The sequence below is a fragment of the Artemia franciscana genome, chromosome 6, assembly GCF_032884065.1.
Source record: "Artemia franciscana chromosome 6, ASM3288406v1, whole genome shotgun sequence".
Classification (NCBI taxonomy): domain Eukaryota; kingdom Metazoa; phylum Arthropoda; class Branchiopoda; order Anostraca; family Artemiidae; genus Artemia; species Artemia franciscana.
Window position 1 is genome coordinate 5,507,250 of NC_088868.1, and position 19,274 is coordinate 5,526,523.

The 19,274-nt window shown below is 32.7% G+C and overlaps 1 protein-coding gene across 4 annotated transcripts in view; it reads left to right on the forward strand.

Annotated features, from left to right (window-relative positions):
• The window catches only part of LOC136027952 (deubiquitinase OTUD6B-like), a 65,549-nt gene that overhangs the window by 27,721 nt on the left and 18,554 nt on the right, over window positions 1–19,274 (forward strand). The window contains exons 1-2 of one of the 4 annotated variants that reach the window (XM_065705428.1): window positions 1,967–2,085; window positions 16,942–17,308. In XM_065705428.1, the coding sequence (XP_065561500.1) occupies window positions 16,943–17,308 (366 nt within the window). In that variant the 5' untranslated portion in view covers window positions 1,967–2,085; window position 16,942. Of the gene's footprint in view, window positions 1–1,966; window positions 2,086–2,234; window positions 2,367–2,755; window positions 2,777–16,941; window positions 17,309–19,274 lie in introns of those variants that run through there. The other 3 variants (XM_065705427.1, XM_065705429.1, XM_065705426.1) reach the window with 3 other exon arrangements.

The window sequence follows — 19,274 nt, forward strand, 5'->3', positions numbered from 1 at the left end:
TTGTCACTGAATTCACTGAAAGTTTCAAATAAATACAATATTTGTTTTGCCTAATCTACATGTCCTGATTAATTTCTTTTAGTTAAAGAAACTTTATGGGGGAATTTACATTTTTATGTATAATAGACGTAAACTAGTCAGTCTCACTAAAATCTTGATCAAAACCAGCCCTGAAGGTGTCACTTGTGTATTTTATGTTGAAACCCAAGACTTTGGGATCATTCAATTCAATTTATGTCGAAAAAATCGTTATACTTGCTCGAATATGTTTTCAATAAATTTTGAGGATTTCCCATTGAATTTTTTTTTTCTGTTCCTTGTTGGCTAAATGAAACCTGTCAACTCATTTTTTTTATATTCTAACTCGATTCTGGGATTTAGTGAATATTTTAGGAAGAAAAACAACAATAAAGGGATAGAATTAGAATGAGAATTGTGAAGCGAAATACTGCATTCATTATTTCTTCTTTTCCTATCAATGCAGAGACCAATGTAGAGTGCAGGTGATTTCCTGTAGAAGTAAAAAGCTATTTCAAGAAAAATAACACATTTTTTGAAAAATAAAATATGGCCTATCTCTGCAAAACTAGCATTTAATTTTCTGAGGCACAATCTGAGTCACCGTTTTCACGCAATTAAATGATAAACAAGTTTTTTAGCTGAAAGTAAAGAGCAACATTAAAACTTAAAACGAACTGTAACTATTAGGAGTTTTAGGGGGTAGCCCCCTCCTCAATACCTCGCTCTTTACGCTAAAGTTTGACTTAGTGCTCAAATTATTTAAGAATTACAATGAGACAAAGAGTCGCTTTATTAGAATAATAAGTTTTTTTTAAATTAAAAAAATCCGTAAAGAGTCAAGTATTGAGGAGGGGACAACCCCCCTCATACTCATAATAATCTCTGTTCGTCTGAAGTTTTAATGTTGTTCCTTCAAAAAACTTGTTTTTTTATTTAATTTCTGATCGTGTTTTAAATAATGCTGGGAAATCTATCTCCCCCTCCATAGAAAATCCCTCCCCCCACGAAACATTCCTCTGTGGAGAAATTTCCGCAAGTAAAACCCATCACTCCCCCCTCTCCGAAAAGTATCTATATACGTCTCAATAGCCAATATTAATATAAACAATGGTCAAAGTTCATAGCTTGTATCTATTTTTCGTACATCAATCTACTTGAAAAGATCAGATCAGGGAGATATTAACAATTATTACCATTAATGATAACAATATCGATACACTGGAATGAAACTATCCTACCTCCAAATGTGCTCTGAAACTATCCTATACTTAAGATCTCTTTCATGAGAGCTTTTGAAGTTTTTAAGATAGGGGAACAACCAACATATAAGAAGTTATAGGGGAACAACCAAACTGATTTCTCAGAGTAGATAAAACGTTACCGCTTGAAACATTATCAAGTCCAAATAGGGGCTAAAGATAGATTCAGGGTGTGATAAAAGCAATTATGTAATATAGAGTAAAAAAGAAAAAAGCAATTTTGGAAGACATCTAGCGGCGTGATGCCAATTCGGACTGCAAATTCAAATTTCGCACTGACTACTAATATATTTTTGGAGGTAGCATAGTTTGAATCGGACGGCATTTGGAGGTAGCATAGTTTCATTCCACCAGAAGAAGAAAAACACTGCTCATAACTTCAAATTTTGCAACAGAAATAAGATATCACATTTTTCTTCCGTAAACTGGAACCACCATCTTTAATAGAATGGTAATAATCGTAAACAAACTGAACTGACAGATCTTGAAAAATTAACAGGAACCACAACATTTGTTCTACAGACAATTCCAAACTCTTTGAACCAGTTCAGAGATGAGATAGAACTTCATACTTCCCGCTGCAGAAGAAGATTTAGGCTTTTCTAATGGGTATTTCAAGCGCTAGAATAAGTGAGTTGCAAGCGTTGCACATGCGAGATATTCAGCTGGTTCAGAGAGATCTTCTTCTAAAGATTCAGCAGACGAGGGCTTTTCAGTTGAGACTATTCAGCCCTTTTCCTTTTGATTCAGTCTGTGAGATGAACAGAGCTACTGATTTGGTTGCTTTTAATTTATCTTGAATCTGGTCAGATTTCTTTCAGAAGATCTTTTGATTCTAGGAGTTGATATATAAGAAGATAGACACTGATTTCCGAGCTCTTGTGAGCAAGTATAGTCAGACCATAGTCATATAGCAAGTATAGATTTTTCGCAGATAGATTATACATAATTTCAGTTTATCTGTAGCCGTAAAAAAAAACTGCCAAAATCGCAAAAATATTTAAAATCTCACGACATGCCTTGTCCTTAAAAACTACAGAGGCCATTACTATTTATTGCTGATGAACTGTCCAAAATGATTTTTAGGTAAACTGAAAACATCAGTGACTACTTGAAGAAATTACTAAAAAGTCTGATTTTACACAATCCTAAACACTTAAAGACATCATAACATGATAAGCTACAGCCAACCTGACATGCCTATTTCCATCATATTTCAAAGCCATTTATCTCGGAAGGGTATAGGACTATTACGTATGAAAACAAAGAAAGGGAATAAAAAATGAAAAGAGAAAAAACAAATAGGTGAAAAAATGAGGATTTTATCAGCCAGTAGCTAAATATGAAAAACAAGCAAATATTTCGACAAGGACCTCCGCCAAGTCGTCCTCAGTGCTCAAAGAAAACAAAGAAAAAAAACCCAGCAAAATCTAACCTTCATAAATGAACTACATGAGAGGAAGACAGTCTTCCTCTCATGTAGTTCACTTATAAAGGTTAGATTTTGCTGTTTTTTTTTCTTTGTTTTCTTTGAGCACTGAGGACGACTTGGCAGAGGTCCTTGTCAAAATATTTGCTTGTTTTTCATATTTAGCTACTGGCTGATAAAATCCTTGTTTTTTCAGCTATTTGTTTTTTCTCTTTTCATTTTTTATTCCCTTTCTTTGTTTTCATACATCATGCATAGCCAGTATGGTCTCAGAATGTATATAGGACTATTGAGGAATAAACATGTTTAGAAAATAATTTGTATTTCCTAATAAGCAGAATATTTGTAGCTAGCACATTTTGACTGCTTCTCCACTATACTCTGCCCTGTCCCTCAAATGTGCAAATCTTGACTATAGTACTTGACCATAGTATGACTCTATAGTAAAAATCTTGGCTAGCTAATTTTTACTATCTTGGAAAGAGTTAGGTTGGGAAAATGAAACTTTCAGGGATGGATCTGAAATCCTAGGAAGGTCTTGAAGTACCAACCTTCCCTTCCTCTCTCTCTAGAGCACTGACCTTTGATGATCTTTAAAAATATTTGTGTTGGAAAAGTAAAAATGTTGCAAAGTAGCCTAGACCTTCTTATTAAATCCCAATTCATGAGGTTTCAAAGATCTGCAAATGCATTTTCTAAATTTAGAAAATAAGTTTATGGCTGAAAATTCTACTTAAATAATGGTAATTGAATTTTCAAAACTAAAACCACAGAAAATAAAAATTGAAAATTAAGGTAGGCCTATTAGCCTACATTGTTTTGCCAAAATTGTAATAGATACAGACCTATTATGGAGGAATATTTCTAAGACCTAGAAATCAAAACAGGGTTAACATAGTAGCTTGCCAATACTTTCCCAGAGTTTGTTTTTGCCCTGGATTCATTACTGAAATTATTGTTTCCCTAACCTAACCTCTTTCCAAGATAGCAAAAAGAAATTTGTTTAGAATTTTACCTTTGATTATATGAAGGAATCAAAAACACCTCTCTGTAGATTCTGCCTTGCCTTTAAAGAGTCTTGATATATATATATATATATATATATATATATATATATATATATATATATATATATATATATACATATTTATATAATGTCATTTATATAAGCCCTAGGCAATATACAAATATATCTAGAAAATGAAAAAAAAATCTGGGGTGCCCTTTTTTTTTTGTATTTTTGGCCTAGAGCCAAAAATACAGGTGGAGAAGAAAGAATGCCTCTCAAATATATACTCAACATGCCCACACATCCTTTGAGTTATAAATCTTCTCCTAGTAATGGGTTAAATTGTATGGTCATGCAGAACACCATCATTGGAGGGTCCTCTAAAGAGAACAAATGCAACAGGACATAAGATCCAAATCTAAGGACAATGGCCTCTACAAAGGGCTTTCTTGACCTTTTTGGAGTACCTGCAAAACTGGGGGCCTTGCAGTCAACTATTTCCATTTTAGGAATGGCACCCCTCAAGGAAGTTATAGCCTGGTAGGCTAAATAACATAGTATTTGCACAGGATTCAGATGAATAGATAATTTTTCTGAGCTTGGTCTATGTTGATAGGCATTTTTGGGCTGAAAAACCTCTTCCTAGCTAATTTATCTGCTATGAGCTGCATCCCTGTAGTAGCATAATAATTGTAGGCATGAATATATAGGCCTAATGAGTTGGAGTTAATAGGCTTGATACTGTCTTTGCAGGATTTTGAATCTTGTTGATAGGAGAGCATCATTAAGTGCTGAAAACCATGTTGTGACCAAGATGGGCCCAGGATTGCACAAAGCTTCTATTCATAGAGGAGATTCCAGGGGCTTCTTGCTGTCTTAGTGCTAAGCACTAAGTGCTTAAGCACTTTGTTAGTGCTTAACATATCCTGCTTAAGCACTTGTTAACATATCCTTGTCCGTATCCTTGTTAACATATCCTTGTCTGTAACATATCCTGAAAGTTTCAACTTAGTACCCTGAGGTATTCCTGGGACATTGATGATGCACCCTTTTGACAACCTGAATATAATTAAAGTTTTGATTTAGTTCAACATTCCCCTAAAGATTCTCTAACAGTTTCATCTTCATACCAATGGCAAAAGTAGTGCTATTAATCCTTATAGCAGCAGTAGCAGAAATAGCAGCGGTAGTAGCAGTAGTAGTAGCAGTATATGCATAGTATATGTTGGTTAGTTCCACATCCTATACAAAATTTCCCAGAAAGTTTCAACTTTATATACTAAGCTGTTCAGAAGAAATTGTTGTTATGCCCTTAAGGCAACCTAGGCTACATGTATATAGAGTATTTTGATTTAGTTCAACATCCTCCAAACAATTCCTTGAACTTATTGCCCTTATTGTCACTAGTTGACAAGGATATGTTAAGCACTATGTTAGTGCTTAAGCACTTTGGTGTAGACTTGAGAATATATATTGATCCCCATCCTGCACTGGTATCCAGAATCATTGCTTTTCTTGAGGCCAAATAATTTCAAGGATTTAAAGAACATGCAAATTAGAACTTGGTATGCTAAAATGTTAAAAATGACTATTACATCCTCATTTTGACTGATGAATTCAAACAATTTAAAATGCATAAGGAGGCTGCTAAGTCTTGTTTAGGCTAGGAAGGTATTAATAATAGGATCCTAGCTGCTCATTTTATGACTAAAAAGTCCAGGGTATCAGTTGTAGTAGTATATGCCCTATGTAGAACCAACTAACAGAGATACTAGTGACTTAGATAAATTTTGCTTACAGTTACAGGAGCAAATAGACAGGGTCCCAGGTAGGAATATGGTGTTTTTACTAGGAGATTTTAATGCCCAGGCTGGTAGAAATAGGGATAGATAGTATCCTAGCTTAGGTAAATTTGATGTAGCCTAGAAAAAGAAAACAGTAATAGCTACAGATCTTTGTAATTTTATAGTTGTAACTAATACAGTGTTTGGCCATAAAATTGCCCATTAAGTTAACATGCTATTCATGTGATGTTAAGACAGCAAACCTTATTGATTATGTTATAGTAAACTGAAGACTGGCAGGATGAATATAAGATACTAGTGTATATAGGAGTGCTATTATTGATGTTAAAATTGAAGATCACCATCTCCAGTCCTAAAAATTACAGGGAGGTATATGGACTAACAACAAGTCCTTTCACCTCTGACTTCTTCTTCAGAAGAACTAGCCACTGGAAGCACTATTCTCCTCCAGTCTGCAAACAGTGAATATATGCAATTATGAACAATAATATACTGCTATTGATTGTAGGAAGAGCAAGTACCTGAACTACCTGTCCCCAGCAGTTTAAGCCCACTTGGCTGGCCAGTACCAATACAGCTCTCCCTACTCATTCCTGCTCTCTTCCGCACAATCAAAAACTATAAATAAATCATGTCCTTTTAAAAATTGACTTCTTCAAGCTTTAATCATTGCTAAACAATATTTCTCTTCTTTAAGATATCAATTGCTGCCTTAAATATCTTACAATCAATTTCCCATGGCAGGTTAAAATCCAGGATAGCTGTATAAGTATTTGGAATCTTAGCCAAGGAGCAAAAACGCTTAAGAGCAAAAGTCTCCTCACTCTGAGCATGACAACCAAATAATATATGCTGGATTGTTTCATCTGCTGAAAAGCAGACTTGGCATAAAGGGGAATGATAGAGGTTCCAATTAAATAACAAGCTATTTAGAAGCAGGGCACCTGATTTCAGCCTGCCCTGAACCATCTAGTAGTATCTAGGGTTAATTTAAAGAAATTTTGGAAGGTTAACTATCTCCTGGGAAGTTATGATGTTGGTAGCAGCAGAACCAACATGGTACAATTGTACCATTCTTGGTACAGTTTAGAGGTCCTGGCACAGTGCAGTACATTTGGAAATTTTTCAGCATAATCAACTTTCTTATTGTCAGGGCAAATTTTTAACTTATTGTTCTGATGGTACAAGTTACTTTCTTGCAGTGCAATTTTAATTGAAAAAAACTGGCACAGCTCATTTCAAAGCATTGGCAACACTGGTTGGTAGACACCAGGATGAAAATTCAAGAGAAACTTTCCAGGAACAATTGAATACTGAACTTCAGAGTTTAAAATTTTACAGTGTAGAAGATGATTGGGTTAATTTTAAGAAAAACAATTTGTGAAGTTGTTGATGGTGTCTTAGGGAAGAAAGTTAGGACTACAGGTAGTAATATCAATGAAAAAACTTTATTTTTAATAGAGAGGAGAAGGGGCTTGTACAAGAATTATCTGAGTGGTAGATCATATGAAAACAAAATTAATGTAAAGAAAGTGGAGTAATCATTAAAATATGAACTAAGAACGTGTGAACTGGAGGTCATGGATAAAATTGCAGAGGATTTGGAAGATGCAACTAGACAACATAATAGTAAGATATTGTACTGACTTGTTAAGAAATTGAGAAGGAGTAGTCAATCTGCACTTGCCCCAGTTAAAGATAGGAATAAGGCCAAAATTAGTGATAAAGAAAGAGTTAAAGAGAGATGGGCAGAAAATTTTGAGGATGTATGAAACTGAGATAGAGTTGCAGGAAAAGATATAGAGGAAAATGAAAAAGTTTGTGACAATGGTCAAATATGGCTCTGAAGCATGGGGGCTCCAAAAAGCAGATGAAGATTTGCTAAACGTTTTCCTGAGAAATTGCATACAGACTGTTCTGGGTACCCAGCTGACTGGCCTTATTTCAAACAGTAGACTGTATGAAAAATGTGGTTCAATTCTGCTTTCTGGGGCTGTAATGAAAGAAAGGATGACAGATTGTCCTTTTTGGCCAACCATCTAAGACTAAATGGAAAATAGATCATTGCATCTGGGTTTGGAGGATATAATAAAGAAAGATTTAAAGGAAATGGGAACTTCATGGGAGGGTGTAAACAGGGGGCTGGGAGGGTGTAAACACATTGGGATGGAGGAGGAGCATGAATGGCTGTGTTGGCCTCAGGTGGTCTGGTGCTCAGGTGAGTTGTTAGTAGTAGTAGCAGTATATGAAATTCTAGGCTACTTTGTTTTATGACTTTTTTTTCTTTTTTTTTCATCTGTTTTTGGATCAGTTGTCCTCTTATGAAAACCTTTTCTGAATATTCAAAATATGCTGTTTTCCTTCAATTCCTAAGATGCATTCCATGAATTTCAAAACACCAATAAAGGGGTTTCCATGTTGATAAGAATTACATTGATAAGAGCTGCCAATTTAAAAAATCTAACACAGTTAACATATATTTGTAATTTGATTGTCAGCTTGTGTCTGGAGTTGAGGTGTCAAGATGTTGAATGTTAGTCTAACATAGTCTTGAAATAGTTTTCCTTGAATTTTTATAAATTTGTCACTCTGACTTTTAATTGTGGAAACTTTTGTTGCTATCATTCTTGTCAACACACCAACCCTCTTATTGCTGTTTCAAAATTTATGGAATGCATCTGAAAAACTATAAAACAGTGATGCCATTTTATTTTGGATTTAGAAAAGGATTCTTCTGAAGAAAATAGGAAAGAATGATTTTTTGATCCTTATTCCATATCAAAAAGTAAGAATTTCATCAATTATTATGTTAATTTTTTATATATATATATATATATATATATAGTCTAGGGCTATATGTGACCATTAGGGTGGGGTTGTGGATGAATTGTCAAAAAGCAGAGGAAACCATAAAACTGAACAGAAGATTAACAACCTAAACATGTCTCCAAGATTAGAATATTGGAAGCTACAGTGATGACAGTAGTCAAATACAGTTCTGAAGCATGGGTGCTCCAAAAAATGGAGGAACATTTGCTAACTGTTTTCCAGAGGAATCGCCTAAGGATTGTATTGAATACCCAACTGACTGACTGTATCCCAAATAGTAGGCCATATGAAAAGTGTGGTTCAATCATGCTTTCATTGACTATAATGAGAGAAAGGTTGAGATGGCTAGGGTACATTCTGCATATGAAACATGACATATTGCCAAAGATTGTTCTTTTTGGCCACCTGTCTAGGGCCAAACAAAAAAGCAGGCCGTCCCGAGTTTGGGAGGGAGGATGTTGTAAGGTTATCAAGCAACTGAAATGCCAACTTGATGTTTTATTCAACAGCTAAGGCTCTGGGTGTATTTGCTCTTCTTCCCAACAAAGTGCAAATGGCACAATAGACTTTAGAAGGCATATGTTCTGGAAAGGTGGAGGGGGGGGGGGCAAAAGTCAAACTGTTTGTTTATTTTTTTTAAATTTGATTGAGTGTTCATTTTAATTTTTATTTATTTTAGCATTCAATTACCTGTCTATGGCAGTATCTGTTACTTTTATGTGGGATATGAGTGTTTATTTTCATTTTCCATTCGTTTTGAGTTTCAGTTATTTTTTGACAGTAGTTCCTTGTTGTTTTAGGTTTTTGTTATTATAGGATTTTATTTCTGCCTGTCTTGAATTTTAATATGGCTTTTTCTTTTTTTAAAACAAATTCTTTTTCAGAAAGTTTAAAAAGAAAATTAATTTCTGTTTGTTTGTGATTATCAATGTTTTATTTTTGATTAATATAACAAATTTTTCTTCAATTTTTCATATTTTGGCTGAGGAATTAAATTATTAGATTCTAATTTAAATTCTTGAGTTGCAAAAGGTGATCTGAGCTTTGTTTCTAGTTGCATTCAATATAATTGGTATTTAAGTCATTAAAATTTAAAATCAAAGATTGGAATGGTTCTTGAGCCAAGATTTTGATTCAACAAAAATTTGACAATACTATCCTCAAAAGAATCATTGTGGAGGAATGTTGAAAACTTTATAAATAGATGAAAATGGAATAAGAGAAATGTGTGACATAATATAAGGGGGTTAAAGTATAGCAGGCCTGCATGCAAAATGTGGTAGGTACAATTATTCTGCATATTATGAAGTAAGAATTGTTTTCTGACTTCATACTGCCCACATACTTGGATTTGGACTGAGAAATAACTATTTTGGTGATTCCCATATATATATATATATATATATATATATATATATATATATATATATATATATATATATATATATATATATATATATATATATATATATATATATATATATACATATATATATATATATATATATATATATATATATATATATATATATATATATATATATATATGTGTATGTATATATATATATATATATATATATATATATATATATATATATATATATATATATATATATATATATATATATATATATATATATTTCGCTAGTGTTATACTGATTTTTAGTTCAAACGGATCTCTTTAATTATCCCATAATATTTTTATCCCATTACTGAGAATAACCATCCACTTGACCAAAACTACTGGAAAATAATCCTTTCCTTAAATTCTGCAATCTGAAAATATCGTTTCAGATCGCCCATAACATTCATAGAGACCAGATTGACAAGCTGGTATAATTAATTTATTTGCTAATTAAAAAATTTTGTTATTTGCTAATTTAGCTGCAGGTACATTGACTCTTTCCAATGTTGATTTCATCCTGACTTTTCCTTATAAGGTTGGCTCTTGTTTGGAGACTATTATGCAGAAAATTACTGTCTGATATTTTTACTTGTCCTTAATTAAGTTATTGTAAATTGACTTTAATCTATAGTTCCCTTCATCTCTATTTATGCTAATATCCCATAAATAATTTTTTTAATTTCTATAATTTCTTGGAAACTTTGAAAAAGTCCAACAGAAATACAAATTGTTTTCATTAGATCAAAAAGTACACTATGGTGGAGAAGGTCAAACAAATAATATGCTAATGCTGATTTGAAAGTTTCTGTTTTTTATTATAAAAAAAAGAAGCATCAGTTGAATTTTTAATGATATTGTAATGTATTTTCTGAATTTTGATGTGTCCTTTTCACATGACATTTACCACATAAAAATTTTATAGAAATTCTATAGGAACAAATTTTGATACAATTTATTTTCTCAGAAATATTCAAATTCTATAGAAATTCTGGAACAAATCTAATTCGCTTTGTGTGTTTTTTCAGCATTCTCGTTTGGCCTTAAAAAAACATTTCTGATCGTTTTCTTTCTTTATATTATGGCAGACCAATGTGGTTTAAGAAATTATCTATGATATTTTAGTGATGGAGAATCAGAAATTGAAGGTTTTTTGGAACTTTTAAATAATTTAGGAGGTGAACTAGTTTTACAATTGAAAAAGAAACAAAATTATAGAAACATAGAAACAAACTTATCCCACAAAAAATTCTGTAGCTAGTTGGGATTTAAAAGTTGCTTTTATATTATATTGTTTAAAGTTTTTTCTTAATTTTTGTGATAAAAATGAAACATTGGGTAAGTTATGTAATTTGATAAATCTCAATGATTTGATTCATCTTCTATCATTTTCAGTGCAATTCAATTTTTTTTATTATTAGAGAAATCATCTTTTTGGGATATCTATTCCCAATTAAATATCTTGAAGGAAAATGAGTCCCCTGCTCAAATTGTGGTGGTGATAATTTCAATACCCTATCAACAAGAGAAGCAATTACTTCCCTTTTAAGTTGAATATGATAATTCAGCATAAAAGTCTAATAATGGCTATTGTTAGGAAATTGAAAAAGCTAATGCTTTATTATTTCTATGGATTCTTATATCCAAATTGGTAACTTATTCTTTGTTTCTTTTTCAATTGTTAAAATTTGTTCACCTCCTAAATGATTTAAAAGTTCCCAAAAACCTTCAATTTCTGATTCTTCATAATTTCAAATAACTAAAATATCATAGATAATTTCTTAAACCGCATTGGTCTGCCATAATATAAAAAAAGAAAACAATCAAATATGTTTTTTTTAAGGCCAAACGAGAATACTGAAAAAACATACAAAGCGAATATTTCGAGTGGACAACCGCCTCTCTTCTTCAGCTTGAACAAATAATATACAAGGGAAACGCCGAAGAAAAAAACAACAAAACAAACGAGGAAAGTTAATGTAAAAAATCAATGAAAAACCAAAAAATTAACAGATAAATAAAATTAAATAAAAACAAGAATTGTAAGAACTAAAACGAAATACCTAACAACCAGAAAGCGAGTCAATCGCCAATATCCGCGATTTGCACAAAATCCAAAAACTTAGAACTGCCATCAACGGATACTTGCAAACAATAATTTTTTGGCTTTTATTGAATTTTATTTATCTTTTAATTTCTGGTTTTTTCATTGTTTTTTTGTTTTCACATTGACTTTCCGTATTTGTTTTGTTGTTTTTTTCTTCGGCATTTTCCTTGTATATATTACTTTGTTCTTGCTGAAGAAGAGAGGCGGTTGTCCACTCGAAATATTCGATTTATGTGTTTTTTTCAGTATTCTCGTTTGGCCTTAAAAACTCCATTTTTTATTGTTTTCTTTCTTTATACTATAATATCATCTATGTATCTTCCCCAAGATTTTAGTTTTGAAAAATATGTTTTATAGTTAAAGTTTGAACATGATCTTCGTAAATATTTGCAAAAAAGGGTTTAAAGATCCTCCCATTGGTAATCCCTCATTTGATGAAAGAAATTATCTCTAAACTTGAAATAGTTTGTGTATTTACTAGCTATTTAAACTAAATTTAATATAGTTTCTAACTCTATTCCTGCTACTGATTCTACTTTTGTATTTTTATATTTATTTCCAGGTTTTTTTTCTCTATAAAATCGTAATAGATTTACCAAATGGTACCTATGTGTGCATTGATTGTACATCAAAACTAAACAACCTCAATTCACTTGATATTTCTATATATTTTAGTTTGTTTTTTAAGAGTTCTGAGTTTTTTATGTTGGAATTTCGGAGATATAATAGAGGTTTAAGTGGCTTTGCCAACCATTGCTCAATTTTTTCCGTTGATGATTAGATGTCAATACTACAGGTCTCAGAGGAATGCCCGCTTGTATTTTTGAAAAAGCATATATTCTCGGGTAAACTGACCCTTTCAGAAAGAATCCATAGTAAATCTGCAGTACAATATTTCTGTTGCTTTTAAGATCAGTTAAATTCTTTTTTAATTTTTTGCTTCATAAGGCTCAGTTGGGTCTATTCCAAGTTTTTATGGCACTTGTCATTAACCAAGTGACCTATAGCAATCGCAAATTCTGTCGGTCTGTCTGTCTGTCGGTCCCGGTTTTGCTACTTTAGGCACTTCTAGGTAAGCTAGGACGACGAAATTTGGCAGGCGTATCAGGGACCGAACCAGATTAAATTAGAAATAGTCGTTTTCTCGATTTGACCATCTGGGGGGGGGGGGTAATTCGGAAAAAAAGAAAAAATGAAGTATTTTTAACTTACGAACGGTTGATCAGATCTGAATGAAATTTGATGTTTGGAAGGATATCTTGTCTCAGAGCTCTTATTTTAAATCCTGATTGGATCTGGTGACACTGGGGGGGGGGGGGGGTTGGGAGGGGGAAACCTAAAATCTTGGAAAATACTTAGAGTGGAGGGATCGGGATGAAACTTGGTGGGAAAAATAAGCACAAGTCCTAGATACATGGTTGACATAACCGAAACGGAACCGCTCTAACCGCTCTCTTTGGGGTAGTTGGGGGGGGGGGTAATTCTGAAAAATTAAAAAAATGAGGTATTTTTGACTTACGAACGGGTGATACGTGAAGAAGTCTTAGATACGTGATTGACGTAATGGGAACGGATCCGCTCTATTTGGGAGAGTTGGGGGGGAGGGTTAACTCTGAAAAATTAGAAAAAATGACGTATTTTTAACTTACAAAAGAGTGATCAGATCTTCATGAAACTTCATATTTAGGAGGACCTCTTAACTCAAATCTCTTATTTTAAATATCAATCGGATCCAGCGTAATTGGGGGGGGGGGGGACCGGAAATCTTAGAAAATACTTAAAGCGGAGGGATCAGGATGAAACTGGGTGGGAAGAATAAAAACCTGTCTAAGATACGTGACTGACATAAACGGACCGGATCCGCTCTCTTTGGTGGAGTTGTGGGGGAGGGTGATTTGGAAATATGAGGTATTTGTAACTTACGAACGGGTGATCAGATCTTAATGAAATTTGATATTTTGAAGGATCTTGTGCTTTAAAGCTCTTATTTCAAATTCCTAGCAGATCCTATGACATTGGGGGAAGTTGGAGGGGGAAACCGGAATTCTTGGAAAACGTGGAAATTGGGGTATTTTTGTCTTACGAATAGGTGATCGAATCTTAATGAAACTTGATATATAGAAGGATCTCATGTCTCAAATGCTTGATTTTCAATTCGATTTGGATCCGGGGACATAAGGGATTGGAGGAAGGAAACAGAAATCTTGGAAAACGCTTAGAGTGGGGATATCGGGATGAAACTTGATGGGAAGAATAAGCACAAGTTCTAGATACGTGATTGACATAATTGGAACGGATCCTTTCTCAATGGAGGAGCTGGGGGTTGTCAATTTGGAAAAATTAGAAAAATTGAGGTATTTTTAACTTAAGAACGGGTGACCGGGTCTTAATGAAATTTGATATTTAGAAGGAATCCATGTCTCAGAGCTCTTATTTCAAATCCCGACCAGATCTGTTGACATCGGGAGAAGTTGGAGGGGACATCGGAAATCTTGAAAAACGCTTAGAGTGGAGGAATCGGGATGAATCTTGGTGGATAGAATTAGCAAATGTCATAGATAGATACATGATTAACGTAACCGTATTGGATTCGCTCTCTTTGGGAGAGTTGGGGGAGGGATTCAGTGCTTTGGCGAGTTTGGTGCTTCTGGACGTGCTAGCACGATAAAAATTGGTAGGCGTGTCAGGGAGCTGCACAAATTGACTTGATAAAGTTGTTTTCCCATATTCGACCATCTGGGGGGTTTAAGGGAAAGGAAAAATTTGAAAAAAATGAAATATTTATAACTTACGAGTGGTTGATTGGATCTTAATGAATTTTGATATTTAGAAGGACATCGTGACTTAGAGATCTTATTTTAAATCCCGACCGGCATTAAGCCTCTGATTTTCCTTTTAAATCAATCTATTGGTTCTTAGAATTTTGTTAGAGCTCATACCATAGCTCTTGGCTCTTAGCTCTTCTGGCCTCGTCACAAGTGCTATATGAGCTCTTAGCTCTTGTTTATAAGTCAAATTATCATTTAGAATTGCTTCTATTTTACTATTGTAATCATCTTTTTCTAGAATTACTATTGATTTACTTTTATCAGCTTTCGTTATTATTAAAGAATCATCTGTTTCTAGATCTTTTAAAATTTTTGTATCTTTGTTTTTTGAGTTTTCTTGAAAATTATTTTTAAAATTTGAAAATATTCATAATCCCGTGTCTTAAATCATCTGCATTATTTACCTTTAAAAAAACTATGAATCTCTGTCTCAACCTTTGAAACTATTTCTTCAATTGGTACTTTTTTAAGAGTCAGTCCAAATTTCACCCGTTTTTCCAGCAGAGAAAGGGGTGAAATTTTGATTTGGAATATTTGGATATTTATTTTTTAAAGTTTTTTTCCATTGCTTTTTAAATATTATTCCAATTTACTCTCTGTATTTTCATTTATTAAGATTTAACCAGAAGCCAGATCAGACAATCTACTTACGTCCTTTGATGTTTGACTTAATTTCCCAATCGAAAAAAATATGAATCACAAATCTAAATAAAATTCACTCCACAAATGAAATTTTCACATAAATATAGACTTGAGAACCCTGAAGCCCTGAAAAAAACTTTGTTTTTAACTTCCTTTCTAACAGTCTAGGCGATGAGCTGTTAGTTATAACAATATATACCAAACTTAATAGAATAATATTGTATAGTATTATATAATTATGTTATTCTATAACATTATATATAATATATAACAAAATTATATATAAACAAAATATATAACAAAATTCTGTTTTGGGGAGTTTAGAACCTAAATAAATGTAGAAGCTAAAGACCTAAAAACCTAAAGAACCTAAGGAAGAAGACAGGAAAATGAAGTCGAAATGAATTAAAAATGAAGAGGAAGAACCTAACGAAGAAGACAGGAAAATGAAGTTAAATTTCTCAAGTTTAATGCTGCTCCTCAGGAAGCTGAGACACTGCTACATATTTTTTTTTATTTAAACGAATACTGGAATAATGTACAGATAATAAAAGTAAAAAATATCAATCATTAGCAATGAGAACCAAAAAACTGTTGCAATGGAAGTAGTTGGTATTTGATGTGGTACATCAGTATGTACCATCAGTATGTTGTAGAAGTATGTTTCAATCACTAACAATGAGAATCAGAAAACTCTTGCAATGGAAATAGTTGCTATTTGATGTGCTGCATCAGTATGTACAATAGGTATGTTGTAGGAGTGTTTTTCAATCATTAGCAATGATTAGCATCAGTATGTACCATCAGTATGTTGCAGAAGTATGTTTCAATCACTAGCAATGCGAACTAAAAACTGTTGCAATGGAAGTAGTTCGTATTTGATGTGGTACATCAGTATGTACCATCAGTATGTTGTAGAAGTATGTTTCAATCACTAACAATGAGAACTAAAAACTCTTGCAATGGAAGTAGTTGGTATTTGATGTGCTGCATCAGTATGTACAATAAGTATGTTGTAGGAGTATTTTTCAATCATTAGCAATGATTAGCATCAGTATGTACCATCAGTATGTTGCAGAAGTATGTTTCAGTCACTTGTAATGAGAACTAAAAACTGTTGCAATGGAAGTAGTTGGTATTTGATGTGGTACATCAGTATGTACCATCAGTATGTTGTAGAAGTATGTTTCAATCACTAACAATGAGAACTAAAAACTCTTGCAATGGAAGTAGTTGGTATTTGATGTGCTGCATCAGTATGTACAATAAGTATGTTGTAGGAGTATTTTTCAATCATTAGCAATGATTAGCTTCAGTATGTACCATCAGTATGTTGCAGAAGTATGTTTCAGTCACTTGTAATGAGAACTAAAAACTGTTGCAATGGAAGTAGTTGGTATTTGATGTGGTACATCAGTATGTACCATAAGTATGTTGCAGTAGTATGTTTCAATCACTAGCAATGAGAACCTGATCCAGCCTGTACATTTGTGAAATCTCTAATAATATATGAGAAGTTTTACAAGCATTTTGTGCAGTTTATTTTCGAATCATTTTTATCATATCATTTTTTTTTTATTATTTATTTTCCCTCATTATTTTATTTTCAGAATGAATCCTGCCAGACTTTTCTTGTCTTCAAAACTCGTTATCAGAAGTACATTCCCGGTGAATGCTCTTCAGAAAGCATCTGCAAGCCACCTCAGCACTGCAAAGAGAATAAAAAATGGCTTCCAATATTTGAAAAGTATATTCGACTTTCAATCATCCAGACATACTAAGCTCACTCGTATCCCAAGAGACTATGAGGAAGTTTATAATATTGGTTTAGAAAACTTCATAATTTACTTTTATATAGCTGGAGGTGGTGCAACGGGAATTTTAGCACTTTCTTCAGTGCAGCATTTAATTGGTTATTATAGAAAAGGCGAGGAATATGTTCAGAATGTGGCTAGTCAAATCAATAGTAGTTTTAAAGTAAGTAGGTTTTCTACTGTTTTATAGTTTTAAAGTAAGTAGGTTCAATCATCCCGACATATTAAGCTCACTCGTATCCCAAGAGACTATGAGGAAGCTTATAATATTGGTTTAGAAAACTTCATAATCTACTTTTATATAGCTGGAGGTGCTGCAACGGGAATTTTAGCACTTTCTTCAGTGCAGCATTTAATTGGTTATTATAGAAAAGGGGAGGAATATGTTCAGAATGTGGCTAGTCAAATTAATAGTAGTTTTAAAGTAAGTAGGTTTTCTACTGTTTTATGGTTTTAAAGTAAGTAGGTTCAATCATCCCGACATATTAAGCTCACTCGTATCCCAAGAGACTACGAGGAAGCTTATAATATTGGTTTAGAAAACTTCATAATCTACTTTTATATAGCTGGAGGTGCTGCAACGGGAATTTTAGCACTTTCTTCAGTGCAGCATTTAATTGGTTATTATAGAAAAGGGGAGGAATATGTTCAGAATGTGGCTAGTCAAATTAATAGTAGTTTTAAAGTAAGTAGGTTTTCTACTGTTTTATGGTTTTAAAGTAAGTAGGTTCAATCATCCCGACATATTAAGCTCACTCGTATCCCAAGAGACTATGAGGAAGCTTATAATATTGGTTTAGAAAACTTCATAATCTACTTTTATATAGCTGGAGGTGCTGCAACGGGAATTTTAGCACTTTCTTCAGTGCAGCATTTAATTGGTTATTATAGAAAAGGGGAGGAATATGTTCAGAATGCGGCTAGTCAAATTAATAGTAGTTTTAAAGTAAGTAGGTTTTCTACTGTTTACCAAGTGGTATTAACCTATACACCGAAAATATACTTTCTGACTGTAGTAATTTATTTTCACTTGCTATTGCTCCAAAAATGGCGTAATAAAAAGAAAGAAATAATCTTAAGAAAACATAAAAATTATCAAAAACACAAAATGTATTATTGTATGTGTATACAATGGGTTATGAAGATAGTACTGGTAAAGGGTTAAGGAACATTGCATAAACAGAAATCAAAGATCATTGTAGGCAGCTTAACATACAGGATAATGCTTTCTACCTTCATTATGTCTATTTGACCTCTATGAGTTAATTTTTTAATTAAAAGCGTTACAAAATTATTTTATATATATATTTTTAGTCTGATAAATTCACATTTTGTAAGGAACCAACTTAAAAGATTGTTCTAAAAAAGCTGAAAACGAACAAGTAAATTGCACATTTATTTTCTCATCCAAGAGACACATTATACAGCATAGCGTTTTTTTGCCTAGTTGTTTGTTTTTGGTTTCCCTAGTTTATTTTTGTGAGTGAGATTTTTAACTAATACCTTTATAATTCTATATTAAAAATCATAATTATTTTTTTGTAATCTGAAACAAGCACGTTTCGCAAGAATCCGAATTAAAACATTCCCCAATGAAACCTATGCATGATTGAAATTTCATGTAAAATTTCAGCTGGAATTCAATGTCTGAGCTCTTACGCAAAGGAGTTTCGAAGAAAAATATTTAAAATATCAGCAGGTAATAAAACTGTGAATTGTACAAACTATAATTGGTGGTACAGTGATATTGAAGTTGGTCAAAATAATAATTTTCAGGCAATCCCGCCCTCCTGAGGGCGGGATTCCTTTGGATCATTATTGGAGGGTTTTCTTCTATGCTCTGTACAGGCTTGTAAACAGGGATTGTATTTTGTGTTAAGATTTTCGTTTCTAATTGTGGATTTTTTTTGTTTAGGAAGGGGACGAGGAGATTGAGTAGATGATTGTTTTGTCTTTTATGTCTTTGGTATCCAACTAGGTCGTGAGTTTTTATTATATGGTTTTATAGTTTAATTCATATATATATATATATATATATATATATATATATATATATATATATATATATATATATATATATATATATATACATATATATATATATGTATATATATATATATATATATATA